Consider the following 18,421-nt stretch of genomic DNA (forward strand, 5'->3'; position numbering starts at 1 on the left):
TAAAGTAAAAGCGCCCCAAGTGAGTCTGAGGAAAGGGGATCGGGTTAGGGTGTGTAAAGGAAGCGTGTGTTTGAAAGGGGATCTCAGCAGACATTTCCTGATGGAATATTTCTCATACCCGCCGTGCCACAAGGGCCTTTTGCAGCCCCTCAGCTGACTGGGTCCCCACTCTGGGGCTCTCACCTCCGCTAGCGGAACATCTGTCTGCAGCAAAACCCGTTGGGGGACAGAAGAAAGCTCCATCGAGGCCCCTCCTCATGCTCACGGAAGTGGCCCTGAATTCTCTCTCAGTCCCCAAGGAGAGACCTCAAGGAGGAGACTCCGTGTGGCAAAGCCACAGGGGCAACCCCTCTTATTGGCCCGTTGCCATGGACTCCGTGTGAGGTCACCACCTCCCACCCTCCTCCGACCAGTTCGCTGAGATGCTGCTTCAGGCCCTGGTGCCCTACTTGGTTCTGCCCAGGCTGCAGCACGTTCAGGTCAGAGGGGCCCAATCGATCCTCTCAGCTGCCTGCCACCCCCTGCATGAGACAGGCCGGTTGTACGATGCAGTGATGGGCTTTGTCAGTTGGAGACTCAAGTCAGGGGTTGAGTGACGGAGACTCAGCACAGGGTGGAGTGTGGGAAACCTATGGTAGGGGGCTGTAGGTGAGGGACTCAGGGCAGAGGGGAGCAGGTTTCAGGGCAGAGGGAGGGAGGCTTTGGCCAGGGGACACAAGGCAGAGAACTGGGAGGTCTGGGAGGGATTGTGAGGGCTACCTGTGGTGACCAGGGCCACGCTACACCAGTGATGGAAACTCCCTGGGGCGCCAAGGGCCACACTGCTTGGACGGTGGCTTCTCCCGAAGGAAGGGAGCAGGCAGGGCTGAGCTTCCCTGTACCGGCCTGCAGGGGACATGGCTTTGATGCCTGGCCTTGACTGGTGGCTGCTCCAGGCGGAGGGCTGTTCTGGCTAGCAGTTCCTCCGGGAGAAGGGGTGGTTTGCATCACTGGCCCTATCTGGAGGTGACAGGGAGACCTTGGCCCCAGTTGGCCACTCTCCTGCTTCCCCACCCTCCTAGGGAAACAGTTTTTCCTAATCTCCAACTTAGACCTCCCCCACTGCAACTTGAGCCCATTGCTCCTTGTTCTGCCACCTGCCACCACTGAGAACAGCCTCTCTCCATCCTCCTTGGAACCCCCCTTCAGGGAGTTGAAAGCTGCTCTCAAATCCCCCCTCCCTCTTCTCTTCTGCAGACTGAACAAGCCCAAAACCCTCAGTCTCTCCTCATAGGTCATGTGCTCCAGCCCCCTTATCATGTCTGTTGCCAAACGGTAGCAAAATGAATGGTAGAGATGATCAGGACAGTGACGGTGTAGGCAGGAAAGGAGACAGTGACGGGACAGGCCTGCTGAGTGGTGCATGGAGGGAAGACATGGTGGAGCTTTGGTTGAAGAGAAGAAACTGGCCCTAAGGGCTTTGGTTACCAGCAACAGGGAGTGCGGAAGCCATAGGAGTTGATGAGTTTCTCTTGCTTCCACCGAACAGTGTGTCCAGGAATGGATTTGATGTCTCCTTGGCCAATCTGAGACTCAGGGAAGCAGGCCCGGCACCCTGTCAGCCCTCAGCTCTGCCTGAGAGCCACAGCACCAGGAGAAAAATTTCCCCTACAAAGACTGAAGAGCCGGAGCAGCCTGTCCCAGATCTGCTTGGTCTTCACCCCGTAGATGATGGGGTTCAGCGTGGGGGGCAGCAGGAGGTACATGTCGGCACTCAGAATATGAAAATACAGGGGCATGTTCTCTCCAAAGCGGGACGCAAGTGAGGAGAACAGACGTGGGATGTAAAAGGCCAACATAGCACATAGGTGGGTGCCACAGGTCCCAAAAGTTTTGAGCCGGGCGTCCTTGCTGGGGAGTTTGAAGATGGCCCGGAGGATCTGGGTGTAGGACAGAGCAATAAAAACCACGTCCAGACCGGTCGCAAAGAATAGCACAAAGAGGCCGTAGTAGCTACTGGCGCGGGTGTCGGCGCAGGCCAAGCTCACCACAGCGATATGCTTGCAGTGTGTGTGGGGAATGATGTTGGTTCTGCAATAAGGCCACTGCCTGGCCAGCAGGAGATAGGGCAGGACGATTATGCCGCCACGCAGCAGCATGGCCAGACCGAGCTTAGCCACCACGGGGTTCGTGAGGATGGTGGAATGTCTCAGGGGATGGCAGATGGCCACATAGCGATCCAACGCCATGGCCACGAAGATCCCAGACTCAACCATGAAGAAACTATGAATCACATATAGCTGGGTGAGGCAGGCGCTGAAATCGATCTCCCTGGAATTGAACCAGAAGATGCTCAGCAATTTGGGCAGGATGGATGTCACCAGGACCAGGTCGATGACGGCCAGCATGCAGAGGAAATAGTACATGGGCTCATGGAGGCTCGGTTCCGTCTTCACAATGAACAGGATGGTGACATTCCCCATGAGGGCTATGATGTACATGATGAAGAAGGGGATGGAGATCCAGACGTAGGCTGCCTCCAGGCCAGGGATGCCCAGCAGGATGAAGGTGGAGGGGTTGGTGAAGTCGGTTGCATTGTAATCTGACATGGAGTACAGGAGAAGCTGGCAGCAACTTGTGCCTGAGTTCTAGTGTGACGGTCGTAGTACCAATGCCTGGGAGGAGAGACAGCAGTAATATGAGATTTTATAGCTGCTACTAGAGGCTGTTCTTGTCCGTTAGGTGGGCTGATTGTTTGTCACACACCAAAATACAATATGAGATATAGGGACTCTCCCATTCAACCAGCTGATCTAAATCTGAGAGTGGAAAAAACAATCTTAGCCTTTGAAAAGGCATGTTCCAGGGAGGAAAATGCCAGTGAGAACACCTCTTTTCCCCCAGGCAAAGCCAAGGGGGACGTTGGTGGCCGCTCCACAGAACACCTGATCATTCTCAGCAGTGGGCGGGAAAAGAAAGGGTTTGGATGCCCAAGAAATGGGATGTAAAGCAACATGCTCTGGGCATGTGTATTGGCTGCACAAGTGTTACTATAAAGGGCAGAGTAGAGAGCAAGGGGGTTTCCAAGACTGGTGGTGAGGATGTGGGAGGCCCCCATATGCTGATCATCAGAAATGTTGGGGACCGTTTAGTTTGGGGACTATATAAAGGGCTGAATCATACCCCCGGGAAAATAAAAAATGGAACCAATCACATTGGAATGGGCCGATAGAGAACCCCTCCTCACTTATCGTATCTATCGGAAGTGCTTCCAAAGGGCTGGTTCCCCAAAGCTGAAACTAACGATCAGGAACAAAAAGAACGTGGAGGAAAAATGTAGGAAGAAATATGGGAAAAAAACCGTGGACGTTCTGTCAGAATTAGTTTATGAGATGATTAAAAAAGATTCCCTAGTCAACGAAGGGGAACAAACTTGGGTCAAAACCCATCCATTTGCAAAGGGAAAGCAGCAATTCATGGGGAAATGGGAATATATGTATCAACCTGGGTAGGGTGGGAGGGAATAGAGCCTAACCGATGGGAAGTTCTGAAAATTGATAGGGAATGGTAAAGACATTAGGGAAACCTCCATGCTTGACAGGGGTAAGGATAAGAATAAGATTTTCTTTAAATGGGCATTATAAGGACAAAAGAAATCCTGGGAAAGTTTAAGGCCAATTACTAGATGGATTAAGGTATTTTCTTAATGTTGTGTAGAATTACAAACATCAAAGATACCAATTGATCCTTAACCCCTTATCTCATTAAGATCCAGATCTACAAATGAGTCAAAAGTAAGGTGTTTATGGTTTTTTTAATATATATATAGAGAGAGAGAGAGAGAGAGAGAGAGAGAGATTTTTTTTTAAGAAAGGTGTGACAAGGTTAGGAAACAATGGAAAAGTTGGTATGAGTTTGGGGGAAAAAATGTCTAGGAATATTATTAATGCCAATCTGGTTTGGTGGCTCAAGGAAAGAATGCAGATCAAATAGACTTCATTTTATCGGAGGCATTTCATTCTGTAGGAGAAAGCATTCAGCGAAATTTACTCTACAACCACACACTTTAAATGGACTGAAAACTGTCTGCTTGTCAGCTGTCAGAAAGCCATTGTCAGTGGGCCCTCATCAGGGAATGGAGCTGTTTCCAGTTTACATTAAGTTAATGGAAATTGCCTATCTTCTAAAACTGGAAGGGATTTTGAAAGGTCATTGAGTCCCGTCCACTGCCCTCACAGCATGACTAAGTACCATCCCTGACAAACTTTTGCCCCTTTTCCCTAAATGGCCTTCACAACAATTGAACTCACAGCTCTGGGTTTAGCAAGCCAATGCTCTAACCACTGAGCTATCCCTCCCCCGCAGGTTGGCTCTGCAGTGATCAGATCTAGGCCTGATCCATGATCTGGACACAAATGGAAAATTGGTGCAGATAAAATTTGCGGAGGGTGACAATGAGGAGGCCAGGGCAGGCCCACAAACTGATTGGCAGCATTTGGTGAGCTGGGCCAGGCAAGCCAACTGTTTAATACAATCACATGCTAAGTTACCCTAGTAGGGACCAAAGGGCTGATGGGACCTTTAGGTGAATAACCAGGGCAATGGTGAGTTGCGGTGACAAGAGACAAGGGGTTCCAAGTCCATCAGAGCAGATTCCGATGAACCGCAGGGAAACGTTCCCAGTTGTAAGAACAGAAGGTGCATGGAAGCAAGGGCCTGGGTGTTCGTGCAAACCCTTAATGGAAAGTATGAAAAGAGGCTGACGAGCCATCCATCTTCCATGGCTTGGACACAAACCATCCTGCATCTCGTTGGGGGTTCGAGTAACTGACCCTACCTGTCCCTTTTCATGCTGAGGTTCTAGGGTTCTAAGATGTGAAATTCTAGGGAAGGCAGGTCATAGGCACATCCCTGTCATTTGACCCAGGGCAGGGGTAACGGGAGGATCTAATGGTCCCGTCTGATCGTGAAACCTACAAATCTATCCATAAACAGAGAAGAGCTGCCATGACACTGGCTGCGTCGTACGGCACAGGGACAAGGGCACATTGAATTGTATGGAAACTCTGAACACGGCTAACATGACACATATTCTGCCGGTGGAACTCCTTGCCACCAACATTACTGCAGCAAAGAGCATTGCTGAATGGGAACCACACATGAATTGGCCATTGCACTCAACAGCACTGCTAGTTCAGCAAATCTGACACCTCCAATTAGCAGGACCCATTTTCAGACACTTCCCAATTTACCCAGCTTTATGCATTTGAACTGAAATTTCCCCCCTGGGTGTGTGCGTCGGGTGGGATTGGGTTTGAAAGTCTGAGACGTCATGGTTCAGGGAACTTCTTGACTGACGCCAGGGGAGACGATGTCTTGCCTACTACCAGGTCCTAGAGAATTGTACAATTGTTTCAGAGTGGAGCTCTGGCACTTCCAGGTTTTCCTGCAGATAAGACCCAGGTCAAACCCCCTCCCTGCCATTAACACCAGAGCCCTGTGAGGGGGAGGTGACAGTGTCTGGGCCATCACACACAGCCGGCTGCTTAGGGCTTTCTTCACTTCTCACTCCCAGGGCAGGTTTCCCTCAGAGGGGCCTGATCAAACAGCGGCCACTGAAATGCAGGCGCATAAAACCGGCACACACACCATCAGTGGAAAGGACCCGGGCTGCTCAGAGGGGAACGAGTCACAAACGTATTCTCTACCTCAGCACGGCCACGGTTTTCTGCGTTTGTCGGGCAGGTCAGTTCTCAGCCAGAGCTGGTACCTGTGAGTGCTGAGAGGGACGTGTCTTCCCTGGAACCTCCTCAGGCAGCCGCGTCCCGCACCTCTCTCAGCCCAGCGTCTGCAGCAGCGTCCTGCGCCGAGAGCCAGCACAGGGCTAGGCATGGTTATAACCCAGCTCTGGGCTGTCCCAGTGGGGTTGGCTCAGCCCCTAGTGGAGAAGCAGCATCTGCACGTAAACAGGCCAGAGACCAGCTTGTCTGTGCTCTGGTGATTTTATCCAGATTTAGGAGTAAACAGCAATTAAGGGCCTTTCCCAAAGGGCGAGGAGAACTCCTGGGCTCCGGGCTGAGTCAGGGAGGAATTGGCTGCTTTGGACATGTGTTTGTATTTAAAAACTACAGTAGATTAGGAAGAAAACGAGGGACAATGCCCAGGTCTCCACAGCGTCTGAGACCTGTCACTGCCCAGGGGGGGATGGGCAAACAGTGACAGACAGATCTGGAGAGAGCTGACCGTGGGGGGACAGGAATTCCTTCTGCAGGCGCGCAGGCTGTGGCTAAGGGAGCCCAGATCAGTAATTCTCCTCGGGAATGACCATCGCTCTGGGCAGCACCTTCTAGTGAGGGACTTTGCAAGCACTTAGCAAAGGAAAGCCACTCTGCACATATCACCATTGCACACATGGGTAAACTGAGGCATAAAATAAAAGTGCCCCAAGCGAGTTTGAAGACAGGGGATCGGGTTAGGGTGTGTAAAAGGAAGTGTATTTTTGAAAGGCGAGCAGGTTTCAGGGCAGGGGGAGGAGGGCTTTGGCCAGGGGGCTCAGGGCAGAGAACTGGGGGGGTCTGGGAGACCATGTGAGGCCCCCTGTGGTGACAAGGCCACGCTGCACCAGTGATGGACACTCCCTGGGGCACCAAGGGCCACATTGCTTGGATGGTGGCTTCTGAGGGGAGGGGGCGGCAGGGCTTTGCTTTCATTTGCCGGCCACTGGCTCCTCCCTGGAGAGGGGCATGGCCTTTATGCCCGGCCTTGACCGGTGGCTGGTCTAGGGAGAGGGCTGTGCTGAGTACTAGTTCCTCCGGGGGGAGGGGTGGTTTGCATCACTAGTCCTGTCCGGTGGTGACGGGGAGACCTGGCCACAGTTGGCCTTTTTCTTGCCGGTGTGGCCGCTCCACTGTGGTCACTGTTCCGCATCACTGTCCCCCACACGCACTGTCGCCTTGTGGTCCCTGCAGGGCACGACTGCCCCTTCCTCTCGTGGTCTGGGAAACAATCGCATTCCAGGCACATCCTAATCTCCTGGCACAGCCGAACCCTGACCTGGCTTACCGATGGGAGAAGAGGAAGCTGCATACAGGCAGTCCCCGAGTTACGCGGATCCGACCTACGTCAGATCTGCATTTACTAATGGGGTTTGCTGCCCATCTCCCTGGTCTGCTGGAGATGGGGAGCAAAGCCTCTGAGGATGCTGGCAGCGGGACAGCCGCGGCGCGTCTGGGCTGTCCGCTGCCCGCATGCTCCGCGGCTTTGCTCCGCTTTGCTCCCCGTCTTCCTGGTCTGTTGGTCTCCAACAGACCAGGGAGCTGGGGAGCAAAGCCGTGGAGCACACGGGCAGCAGGACAGCCGCGGCGCGTCTGGGCTGTCCCGCTGCCCCCGTGCTCCCCGGCTTTGCTCCAGACGCCTGTGGTACAGCAGCTGGGGCGCTGCCAGTTGGTACCTTAGCACCGCTCTGGGTGCTACTGGACCAACCCGGCAGCACCCCAGCTGCTCTGCCCCAGGCGTCCCCAAGTCAGCCGCTGCTGAAACTGACTGGGGGGGGGGGGATGTCCAGTTTCCATAAAGTGTCCCATGGTAAGTCAATCATTCTGCAATTTTTAAACAACCAGTCTGTGCCCAGAATCATTTCATCTGCCATGTCTGGAGTCTGGTTCAGATCTCCGTGGGTTCTAAACCCTTGCACGGAGAAAGGCACTCCTGCCCACTCCCATCCAATGCTGGGCTTCCCTTGGAAGGACTGCAGCTTGACTTGTTTGATTTTAGTGCCGGCAGGCGGCTGAGCTCTAATCAGTGAAACTGCAGCTCCAGTGTCAATTAAAGCCAACGTAGGAGCACATGTGCCCTGCTGGATATAAATACCTGGTCGACCTTCGGGGTCCCACGCGATTTTACTGATGAACCTCCGGGCTGTGTCTACACTGGGCCACTTATTCTGGAAAATCAGCCGCTATTCCGGAAAAACTATTCTGCTCCCGCTTGGGCATAAGTCCGTATTCCGGAACACTGTTCCGGAAAAGGGCCAGTGTAGACAGCCCAGTAGTCTTTTCCGGAAAAAAGCCCCGATCACGAAAATGGCGATCGGGGCTCTTTTCTGGAAAAGCGCATCTACATTGGCCACAGACGCTTTTCCGGAAAAAGGGCTTTTCCGGAAAAGCAGCCTGCCAATGTAGACGCACTTTTTCCGGAAAAACTGAAAACGGAATAGTATTTCGTTTTAAGCAGTTCCGGAAATTCATGCCAGTGTAGACACAGCCCCAGTGTGGTGCTCCTACAGATGGAGGAGGTTCAATATCCAGAGGGTATCCCTATACTGTATCTCCTGGGAACGGGAGCGGGTCCGTGACTGCAGGAGGAAGGGGGGGAGCGGTCAGCGTTAGTACGCTCGCTACTCTCCCTACTCTCCCCTATCTCCCCTCCTTAGAAAACATCTGAAGCTTAAAAGCTTCTGCCAATAAGTCCCGTGTGGGTGCCCCATTCCGCCTTCCTCTATCTGCCCCGTGCTGCATTAACACCTTCCAGGCCAGGCAGTGAGCGTCTCTTTCAGTTAACTCTTCCTTGCCCAGAGCTGGGGTGTCTGTTTTAAAGTTCTGGGGGTCCGGGTACAAATTATCCCTCTGTCTTCCTCCACAATATCCTCTACCCCGAGACCTACCTCGAGTGTGTGCTCCCCGTGCCTCAGTGATGCCTTTATTGCCACTTTCATTAGACTAAGTAACTAATGGCTCTAAGGCTGCAACATATGCCACTCTTTCTTTTTTATGACAGGCACAGATATGTAACTATCTGCCGGACTCAGTTCTCATAATGTGGCAGGCTGGCCGGGTTGCCACACTCCCAGTCTCATTGCATAAAATGGTTGTAAGGAGGCAGCCCATTCTCTTAAGGAGTCTACACTGAATGGCACCAGGTCCAGTTTGATGGCACTATCACGGGTAACTAAACCAGCCATCATCTGCATGAGACCCCATCGGGTTAAAAATATTTCAGGGTGCTCATCAGTTTCCTGTGAGATTGCAACGACTTGGGCCAGGAAATTATGCCTGCCCATCAGTTCTGCCAATTTTGTCAGCACATCCATTAGCTGGTAATCCTCCTCAATCCTAAACCTGTCTATACGTCCCCGCATATCTGGGGCTGCACAAATACTCATTAGGCGGTGTAGTTCGTGTGAGTTTAAATCCTCCCTTTCTCCTAGTAAAAGGGCCTGTACACTCCATTTAGAAAAAGTTTCCCATTTTAAAATCCCCAGCCACTTTGCCATGGCCTGGAGATCCGAGGCAGAGACAGGCACTGTTGTTACTGTTTCACTCCCACCATCCTCTCTCGTGGAGGTGACTGTTCTCTTTGTGACTGTTGCAATGGCGTTTTGGCTCTGGGGGGAGGTATCTACCCGAATATCCCCTTCCCAATCTCCAGAGGGGTCCCAAAAATCTGCCCTTTCTGGGGTCTCAAATGTCCCTTCTCCTGAGGTTACTGCTGCAATTTGTCTATTTGCAAAGCCCAATTTTTGTTCCAGTTGTTTAATGAGCGATTTACAGTGGTTATGGTCAGCAGGGGCTTTTCCCTGTTCTAAAATTAACTTTTTGACCATTCCCTGTAATACCTGATTTTCTTTTTCAGTTTTCTCCTTCTCTTTTGCATGCTCCTCTAAGATTTGAGAGTGTTGCTTTAACTCTCTGTACCCATCCTTAAGTGCATCTAATTGGGTTTGGGCACTGATGGTCATACATTTCCATTCCTCTGCTTCTGCAGCAGAGGCTTGTAAATCTTGGTGCAGGTTCTCATTTTTATTTTTACATTCAGCCAATTGAAGGAATACCTCATTACAGGCTTTCCATAGAAGCCAGACTGCGGCTGCTTCCTTTTTCATTAGAGTTGAGGGTTTTACATATCCAGAAGTAGTTAGCCAATTTGTCTTCTAGATCGGAAATTGTATGGACATCAGCTAAAACTTGATCAGACCAAGGGCTGTGTCCGAATTTTTGCAAGATTTGCTCAAAAGGGGTAAGATCTTTTATAAATGCTAATTTCTCAGTCTCGTCTCTGGGAGCCTTCTTAACAGACTGCTTACATTTGAATATTTTCTAGTACACCCAACCTCCTATTGGGACGAAAATAACAATACCAATCCCTCTTTTCTTTTTTAGGAGTTAATGAGTTTCTCTTGCTGCCACTGAACAGTGTGTCCAGGAATGGATTTGATGTCTCCTTGGCCAGTCTGTGTCTCAGGGAAGCAGGCCCGGCACCTTGTCAGCCCTCAGCTCTGCCTGAGAGCCACAGCACCAGGAGAAAACTTTCCCCTACAAAGGCTGAAGAGCCGAAGCAGCCTGTCCCATATCTGCTTGGTCTTCACCCCGTAGATGATGGGGTTCAGCGTGGGGGGCAGCAGGAGATACATGTCGGCGCTGAGAATATGAAAATACAGGGGCATGTTCTCTCCAAAGCGGGACGCAAGTGAGGAGAAGAGACGTGGGATGTAAATGGCCAACATAGCACATAGGTGGGTGCCGCAGGTCCCAAAAGTTTTGAGCCGGGCGTCCTTGCTGGGGAGTTTGAAGATGGCCCGGAGGATCTGGGTATAGGACAGAACAATAAAAACCACGTCCAGACCGGTCGCAAAGAATAGCACAAAGAGGCCGTAGTAGCTACTGGCGCGGATGTCGGCGCAGGCCAAGCTCACCACAGAGAAATGCTTGCAGTGTGTGTGGGGAATGATGTTGGTTCTGCAATAAGGCCACTGCCTGGCCAGCAGGATATAAGGCAGGGCGATTATGCTGCCACGCAGCAGCATGGCCAGACCGAGCTTAGCCACCACGTGGTTTGTCAGGATGGTGGAATGTCTCAGGGGATGGCAGATGGCCACGTAGCGATCCAATGCCATGGCCATGAATATCCCAGACTCAACCATAAAGAAGCCATGAACCACATACATCTGGGTGAGGCAGGCGCTGAAATCGATCTCCCTGGAATTGAACCAGAAGATGCTCAGCATTTTGGGCAGGATGGACGTCACCAGGACTAGGTCGGTGACGGCCAGCATGGAGAGGAAATAGTACATGGGCTCATGGAGGCTCGGTTCCGTCTTCACAATGAACAGGATGGTGACATTCCCCATGAGGGCTATGATGTACATGATGCAGAAGGGGATGGAGATCCAGACATAGGCTGCCTCCAGGCCAGGGATACCCAGCAAGATGAAGGTGGAGGGGTTGGTGAAGTCAGTTGCATTGGAATATGACATGGAGGAGAGGAGAAACTGGCAGCAATATGGTGTCTCCTGCGTGTACAGCAACTTGTGCCTGAGTTCTAGGATGATGGTCGCAGTACCAATGCCTGGGAGGAGAGACAGCGGTAATATGAGATTTTACACCTGCTACTAGAGGCTGTTCTCATCCGTTAAGTGGGCTGATCGCTTGTCATACACCAAAATACAATATGAGATATAGGGACTCTCCCATTCAACCCGTTGAGCTAAATCTGAGAGTGGAAAAAACAATCTTAGCCTCTGTAAAGGTATGTTCCAGGAAGGAAAATGCCAGTGAGAACACCCCTCTGATCCGGGCAAAGCCAAGGGGGACGTTGGTGGCCGCTCCACAGAACACCTGATCATTCTCAGCAGTGCTCGGGAAAAGAAAGGGTTTGGATGCCCAAGAAATGGGATGTAGAGCAACGTGCTCTGGGCATGTGTATTGGCTGCACAAGTGTTACTATAAAGGGCAGAGCAGAGAGCAAGGGGGTTTCCAAGACTGGTGGTGAGGCTGTGGGAGGCCCCCATATGCTGACCATCAGAAATGTTGGGGACCGTTTAGTTTTGCGAATACATAAAGGGATGACTCATACCCCCGGGAAAATAAAAAATGGAACCGATCACATTGGAATGGGCAGATAGAGAATCCCTCCTCACTTATCGTATCTATCGGAAGTGCTTCCAAAGGGCTGGTTCCCCAAAGCTGAAACAAACAATCAGGAACAAAAAGGACGTGGAGGAAAAATGTAGGAAGAAAAATGGGAAAAAAACGTGGAAGTTCCATCAGAATTAGTTTATGAGATGATTAAAAAAGATTCCCTAGTCAACGAAGGGGAACAAACTTGGGTCAAAACCCATCCATTTGCAAAGGGAAAGCAGCAATTCATGGGGAAATGGGAATATATGTATCAACCTGGGTGGGGCGGGAGGGAACAGAGCCTAACCGATGGGAAGTTCTGAAAATTGATAGGGAATGGTAAAGACATTAGGGAAACCTCCATGCTTGACAGGGGTAAGGATAAGAATAAGATTTTCTTTAAATGGGCATTATAAGGACAAAAGAAATCCTGGGAAAGTTTAAGGCCAATTACTAGATGGATTAAGGTATTTTCTTAATGTTGTGTAGAGTTACAAACATCAAAGATACCAATTGACCCTTAACCCCTTATCTCATTAAGATCCAGATCTACAAATGAGTCAAAAATAGGGTGTTTATGGTTTTTTAAATATATATATATACAGAGAGAGAGAGCGAGAGAGAGAGAGAGATTTTTTTTTTAAGAAAGGTGTGACACGGTTAGGAAACAATGGAAAAGTTGGTATGAGATTGGGGGAAAAAATGTCTAGGAATATTATTAATGCCAATCTGGTTTGGTGGCTCAAGGAAACAATGCAGATCAAATAGGTTTCATTTTATCGGAGGCATTTCATTCTGTAGGAGAAAGCATTCAGCGAAATTTACTCTACAACCACACACTTTATATGGACTGAAAAGTGGCTGATTGTCAGCTGTCAGAAAGCCATTGTCAGTGGGCCCTCATCAGGGAATGGAGCTGTTTCCAGTTTAAATGAAGTTAATGGAGATTGCCATCTTCTAGAACTGGAAGGGACTTTGAAAGGTCATTGAGTCCAGTCCCCTGCCTTCACAGCAGGACTAAGTACCATCCCTGACAAACTTTTGCCCCTTCTCCGTAAACGGCCTTCACAACGATTGAATTCTCAGCTCTGGGTTTAGCAAGCCAATGCTCAAACCACTGAGCTATCCCTCCCCCGCAGGTTGGCTCTGCAGTGATCAGATCTAGGCCTGATCCATGATCTGGACGCAAATGGAAAATTGGTGCAGATAAAATTTGCGGAGGGTGACAATGAGGAGGCCAGGGCAGGCCCACAAACTGATTGGCAGCATTTGGTGAGCTAAGCCAGGCAAGCCAACTGTTTAATACAATCACATGCTAAGTTACCCTAGTGGGGGCCAAAGGGCTGATGGGACCTTTAGGTGAAAAGCCAGGGCAATGGTGAGTTGCGGCGACAAGAGACAAAGGGTTGAGCAAAGAGCGGCCACTGAAATGCAGGCGCATAGCACTGGCACACACACACCATCAGTGGAAAGGACCCGGGCTGCTCAGAGGGGAACGAGTCATAAACGTATTCTCTACCTCAGCACGGCCACGATTTTCTGCGTTTGTCGGGCAGGTCAGTTCTCAGCCAGAGCTGGTACCTGTGAGTGCTGAGAGCGACGTGGCTTCCCTGGGAACCCCCCTCAGGCAGCTGCGTCCCGCACCTCTCTCAGCCCAGCGTCTGCAGCAGCGTCCCGCGCCGAGAGCCAGCACAGGGCTGTGCACTGGTTATAACACAGCTCTGGGCTGTCCCAGTGGGGTTGGCTCAGCCCCTAGTGGAGAAGCAGCATCTGCACGTATACAGGCCAGAGACCAGCCTGTCTGTGCTCTGGTGATTTTATCCAGATTTAGGAGTAAACAGCAATTAAGGCCCTTCCCAAGGGAAGAGGAGAACTCCTGGGCTCTGGGCTGAGTCAGGGAGGAATTGGCTGCTTTGGACATGTGTTTGTATTTAAAAACTACAGTAGATTAGGAAGAAAACGAGGGACAATGCCCAGGTCTCCACAGCGTCTGAGACCTGTCACTGCCCAGGGGGATGGGCAGACACTGACAGACAGATCTGGAGAGAGCTGACCGTGGGGGACAGGAATTCCTTCTGCAGGCGCGCAGGCTGTGGCTAAGGGAGCCCAGATCAGTAATTCCCCTCAGGAACGACCATCGCTCTGGGCAGCACCTTCCATTGAGGGACTTTGCAAGCACTTAGCACAGGAAAACCACTCTGCACATATCACCATTGCACACATGGGTAAACTGAGGCATAAAATAAAAGTGCCCCAAGCGAGTTTGAAGACAGGGGATCGGGTTAGGGTGTGTAAAAGGAAGTGTATTTTTGAAAGGCGAGCAGGTTTCAGGGCAGGGGGAGGAGGGCTTTGGCCCGGGGACTCAGGGCAGAGAACTGAGGGGTCTGGGAGAGCATGTGAGGCCCCCTGTGGTGACAAGGCCACGCTGCACCAGTGATGGACACTCCCTGGGGCACCAAGGGGCACACTGCCCGGATGGTGGCTTCTCCTGAGGGGATGGGGCGGCCACTGGCTCCTCCCTGGAGAGGGGCATGGCCTTTATGCCCGGCCTTGACCGGTGGCTGGTCTAGGGAGAGGGCTGTGCTGAGTACTAGTTCCTCCGGGGGGAGGGGTGGTTTGCATCACTGGCCCTGTCCGGTGGTGACGGGGAGACCTGGCCACATTTGGCCTTTTTCTTGCCTGTGTGGCCGCGCCCCTGTGGTCACTGTTCCGCATCACTGTCCCCCACACGCACTGTCGCCTTGTGGTCCCTGCAAGGCACGACTGTCCCTTCCTCTCGTGGTCTGGGAAACAATCCCATTCCAGGCACATCCTAATCTCCTGGCACAGCCGAACCCTGACCTGGCTTACAGATGGGAGAAGAGGCAGCTGCATCCTGTATCTGGTGGTCCTGGCTCTCACGGTTTAGGAGGAGTCCTTGTACAAATGGAGTTGGGGTTAAGGGCAGGGAATGGGGGGTGCAGGAGTCAGGGTAGGGTCGGGGGTCCTCAGGGAAGAGGGTAGGAGCACATGAATCTGGGCACATGGTGGGGGGCTGTAGGCTGGGAGGTGGAGGGGGGCTCAGGGCAGCGGGTGGAGTTGAATGAGTTCCAGCAGGGGATTTGGTGGGTGGGGAGCTCAGGAAAGGGGGTAGCCATGCAGCGGGCTGGGAGATGTGTGGGGGGGTCAGGGCAGGGGATGTGGTTGATGAAGCTAGGGTGGGTTGGGGTCTCAGGGCAGGCGAGTGGATAGGGGGGTCAGGGAAGGGAGAGGAGGGGCAGGAATAAGGGCAAGGGGTAGAGGGCTCATGGCAGAGGGTAGAGGAGTCACAACAAGCGGGTTTGAGGAAAGGGGTCTGGCCCCGGCTGCCAGCTCATCCCATGGAGAGCCAGGGATCCGCTGCCCAGCCATGGTCGACAGCTCCTCTGGTGGGGGCTGGGGCTACACTGTGGGGCCCAACTGGAGGTAAAATGAAAGGCACCAGCTCCAGCTCTTGACTCTCACCTCAGTGTGGCCACCCCTCTTTGGTCACTCTGCAGTGCCCGACCTGCGGAGCATATGTGGTCCTCCCGTTAGCCCCTCCCTTTCCGTGTTGTGGAAAACAGTGAGATTCCGGGTACATCCCATTGTGTGGCACAACCAAACCCTGACCTGAAATTTCTGAATGTCTTTTTGCCCCCACCAAATAGCAGGAAGACTCCCAACATGGGACTGGTTCTTCCCCTTATTCAGATATTGGGGTGTGTGGGGATAGATAGATAGATAGATAGATAGATAGATAGATAGATAGATAGATAGATAGATAGATAGATAGATAGATAGATAGATAGATAGATAGATAGATAGATAGATAGATAGATAGATAGATATGGGACTGATCTTTCCCCTTGTTCAGATACAGCTGTTTCCCACAGGCATCTTGGGCAGTACCCAGAATTATTTGTATGCCTGGCAGCTGCCCTATTGTTTGGTTTCACATCTTTATACCACTTTTGCCACAGGCGGAATCCCTTGTGTTCAGCTTTACTCACTCAGTGGAAAAGAACAGCATCCAGAATGGATCCGGGCACCAGGTAACTGGGCCACATGTCTTGGCAGGACCAATCATTGTCCAGATGTACAACATAAAACTGGACTATTCACAGATCTTTGACTTGAGTACCATGCTATTAAGTTCCTGAGTACAATGAATGGCCCTCACAGAGCACGTCTAGATTAGCAAAGGCATTTATACTTCATAGTTCTAACTTCCGATAGAGGGATGATACATGCGCACAAATGGAATATGCACATTCAGCAGAGTGTCACTTTTCTAACGATATGTGACAAGAGGCGTTTTGCATAAAGCACATTTGAGTTAGGTCACATTCGTAAATGTCTTTCCATAGAGAGCTTGCAGAGCCACACTCCCCATGAACTGTCAGGTGTCCGTGGGAAAGGCTTGATTAGCAAAGTACCTCTGTGGCAGTTGGGCAATTTCTCTGTCTCAGGATTCTGGAGATGTTCACGTCTCAGGGGAGCAATTCCAGTTAGTGGTCAGAGCCACGGTGTGGGGGGGTCAGGACCCCTCATTTCCATTCCCAGCTCTGCCACCATCTCACTTGGGGCCTGGGGTACATCACTCTACCTCTGCCTGGCTCACTCTGTCCATGACGTGTGGTAACTGCCCAGGGTTCTAGCGACAGAGATCCCAGACGTGGTGACTAAAAGTGCAGTATGCGGCACATTTTATACTCAGCTTCACTTCTGAGCTTCAACCCCTGGGCAGTGAGTGCCCTGGAGCTCCAGAGAAGGTGCCGTTTACACATGTAAATCGCCGGTTAACACAAGCAGTCCCATTTGTCTGCCCAGGATCCCGCCTAACACAAGAGCCATTCCTTCCAGCGCACTCACTCGTGCACCGAGCCAGACAGCGGATCCCGCACCCTGCCCCCAAGGCCTGGCTCAGAGAAAAGGGCTCCAGGCCCACACCTTGTATGGGGATCTTGCCTCCTACCAGCCCCAGCCAGGAAGAGCAGAAAGGAACTGAGAGCTGAAGGCAAACAACAGTCTCTTCCCTCGTGAATGTGCAGCTCAGAATCTGGGCCCACAAGGCGTCTGATGCACAACCATGTTCGACGGCCACACAACACTGCTCCCAACCCCCAGATACATTTCTACAGCTTCTGGGCTTTGCTCTCCACTCCCCACTCCCTGCTAATCCCAGACCTAACCCCCCTTCCCTCACAGCAGGCTTCTCATTAGGCTACAGTTGCTTTTGTCCCAACCCTGGACCAGAGGAAGCCCAATTCTGGGAAAGATGTGAGGTTGAGATGATCTTCAGAGTGATGGTGCAGGGGAGGATACTGGTGCAGGGGAGGACTGTGGCTTGGAAAAATAGGTGGAGAAATGGTGGAACCTGGAGGGAAGAGAAAATGTTGGGCCTAAGGGCTTCAGCTGCTAGGAGATGTGGGCACCTTAGGAGTTCATGAGGTTGTCAGGCTGACAGTGGTCAGGAAAGGATGTAATGTCTGCTTGGTCAGTTAGGGATACAGGGAAGAGGACCCATCACCATGTCACCTGTCAACTCTCCATGGAGCTCGGACAGAGAGCCAAAGCACCTGGAGAATTTTAAGGCCCGTTATGAGTAAAAAGCCAGAGCAGCCTGCCCCTGATTTGTCTGATACTCACCCCGTAGATGATGGGGTTCAGCATGGGGGGGAGCACGAGGTACATGTTGGAAGTGAGAACTTGGAAATACAGGGGCACATACTGGCCGAACTGGTGCGTGAGGAAGGAGAAGAGACGTGGGATGTAAAAGGCTAAGATGGCGCAGAGGTGGGAGCCGCACGTCCCAAAGGTCTTGAGCCGGATTTTCTTTGTGGGGAGGTTGAGAATGGCCCTCAGGATCTGGATGTAGGACACGGTGATAAAAGCCACATCCAGGCCAGTCACAAAGAAAACCACAAAGAGGCCGTAGGAAATACTGATGCTGATGTCGGTGCAGGCCAGCTTCACCACGGCCAAGTGCTCGCAGTACGTGTTGGGGACGATATTGCTTCTGCAATAAGGCCACTGCCTGGCCAGTAGGATAGAGGGCAGCACGATTATACAGCCACACAGCAACATGGCCAGGCAGATCTTGGCCACCACAGTGTTTGTCAGGATGGTGGAATGTCTCAGGGGATGGCAGATGGCCACATAGCGATCAAATGCCATGGCCACGAAGATCCCAGACTCAACCATGAAGAAGCCATGAATAAAGTACATCTGGGTGAGGCAGGCATTGAATTTGATCTCCCTGGAATTGAACCAGAAGATGCTCAGTGATTTGGGCAGGATGGACGTGGAGAGGACCAGGTCGGTGATGGCCAGCATGCAGAGGAAATAGTACATGGGCTCATGGAGGCTCGGCTCTGTCTTCACGACATATAGGATGATGATGTTCCCCAGGAGAACTATGGTGTATGTGATGCAGAAGGGGATGGAGATCCAGACGTGCTCCGTCTCCAGGCCAGGAATGCCCAGCAGGATGAAGGTGGAGGGGTTGATGAAATTGGTTGTGTTGGAATCAGACATCGGGTAAGGGA

General features: G+C 51.7%; 3 protein-coding genes across 3 annotated transcripts; all 3 read right to left on the reverse strand.

Annotated features, from left to right (window-relative positions):
- Nucleotides 1-1,604: 1,604 nt before the first annotated feature.
- Nucleotides 1,605-2,480, reverse strand: LOC102448578 (olfactory receptor 52M1-like). Its single transcript, XM_006127831.4, has one exon. It carries the CDS (start codon nucleotides 2,478-2,480, stop codon nucleotides 1,605-1,607), a length of 876 nt encoding a protein of 291 aa, XP_006127893.4.
- Nucleotides 2,481-10,246: 7,766 nt separating this feature from the next.
- On the reverse strand, nucleotides 10,247-11,122 carry LOC102448348 (olfactory receptor 52N4-like). Its single transcript, XM_006127830.2, has one exon. The coding sequence runs from the start codon at nucleotides 11,120-11,122 to the stop codon at nucleotides 10,247-10,249; it is 876 nt and encodes a 291-aa protein (XP_006127892.2).
- A 173-nt stretch (nucleotides 11,123-11,295) lies between these two features.
- On the reverse strand, nucleotides 11,296-18,410 carry LOC142831000 (olfactory receptor 52E2-like). Its single transcript, XM_075939748.1, has 2 exons — nucleotides 17,523-18,410; nucleotides 11,296-11,322 (listed from the first exon to the last, which is right to left on the reverse strand). Exons 1-2 carry the CDS (start codon nucleotides 18,408-18,410, stop codon nucleotides 11,296-11,298), a joined length of 915 nt encoding a protein of 304 aa, XP_075795863.1.
- Nucleotides 18,411-18,421: the final 11 nt, after the last annotated feature.

The sequence above is a fragment of the Pelodiscus sinensis genome, chromosome 1 (genome assembly GCF_049634645.1).
Source record: "Pelodiscus sinensis isolate JC-2024 chromosome 1, ASM4963464v1, whole genome shotgun sequence".
Taxonomy (NCBI): domain Eukaryota; kingdom Metazoa; phylum Chordata; order Testudines; family Trionychidae; genus Pelodiscus; species Pelodiscus sinensis.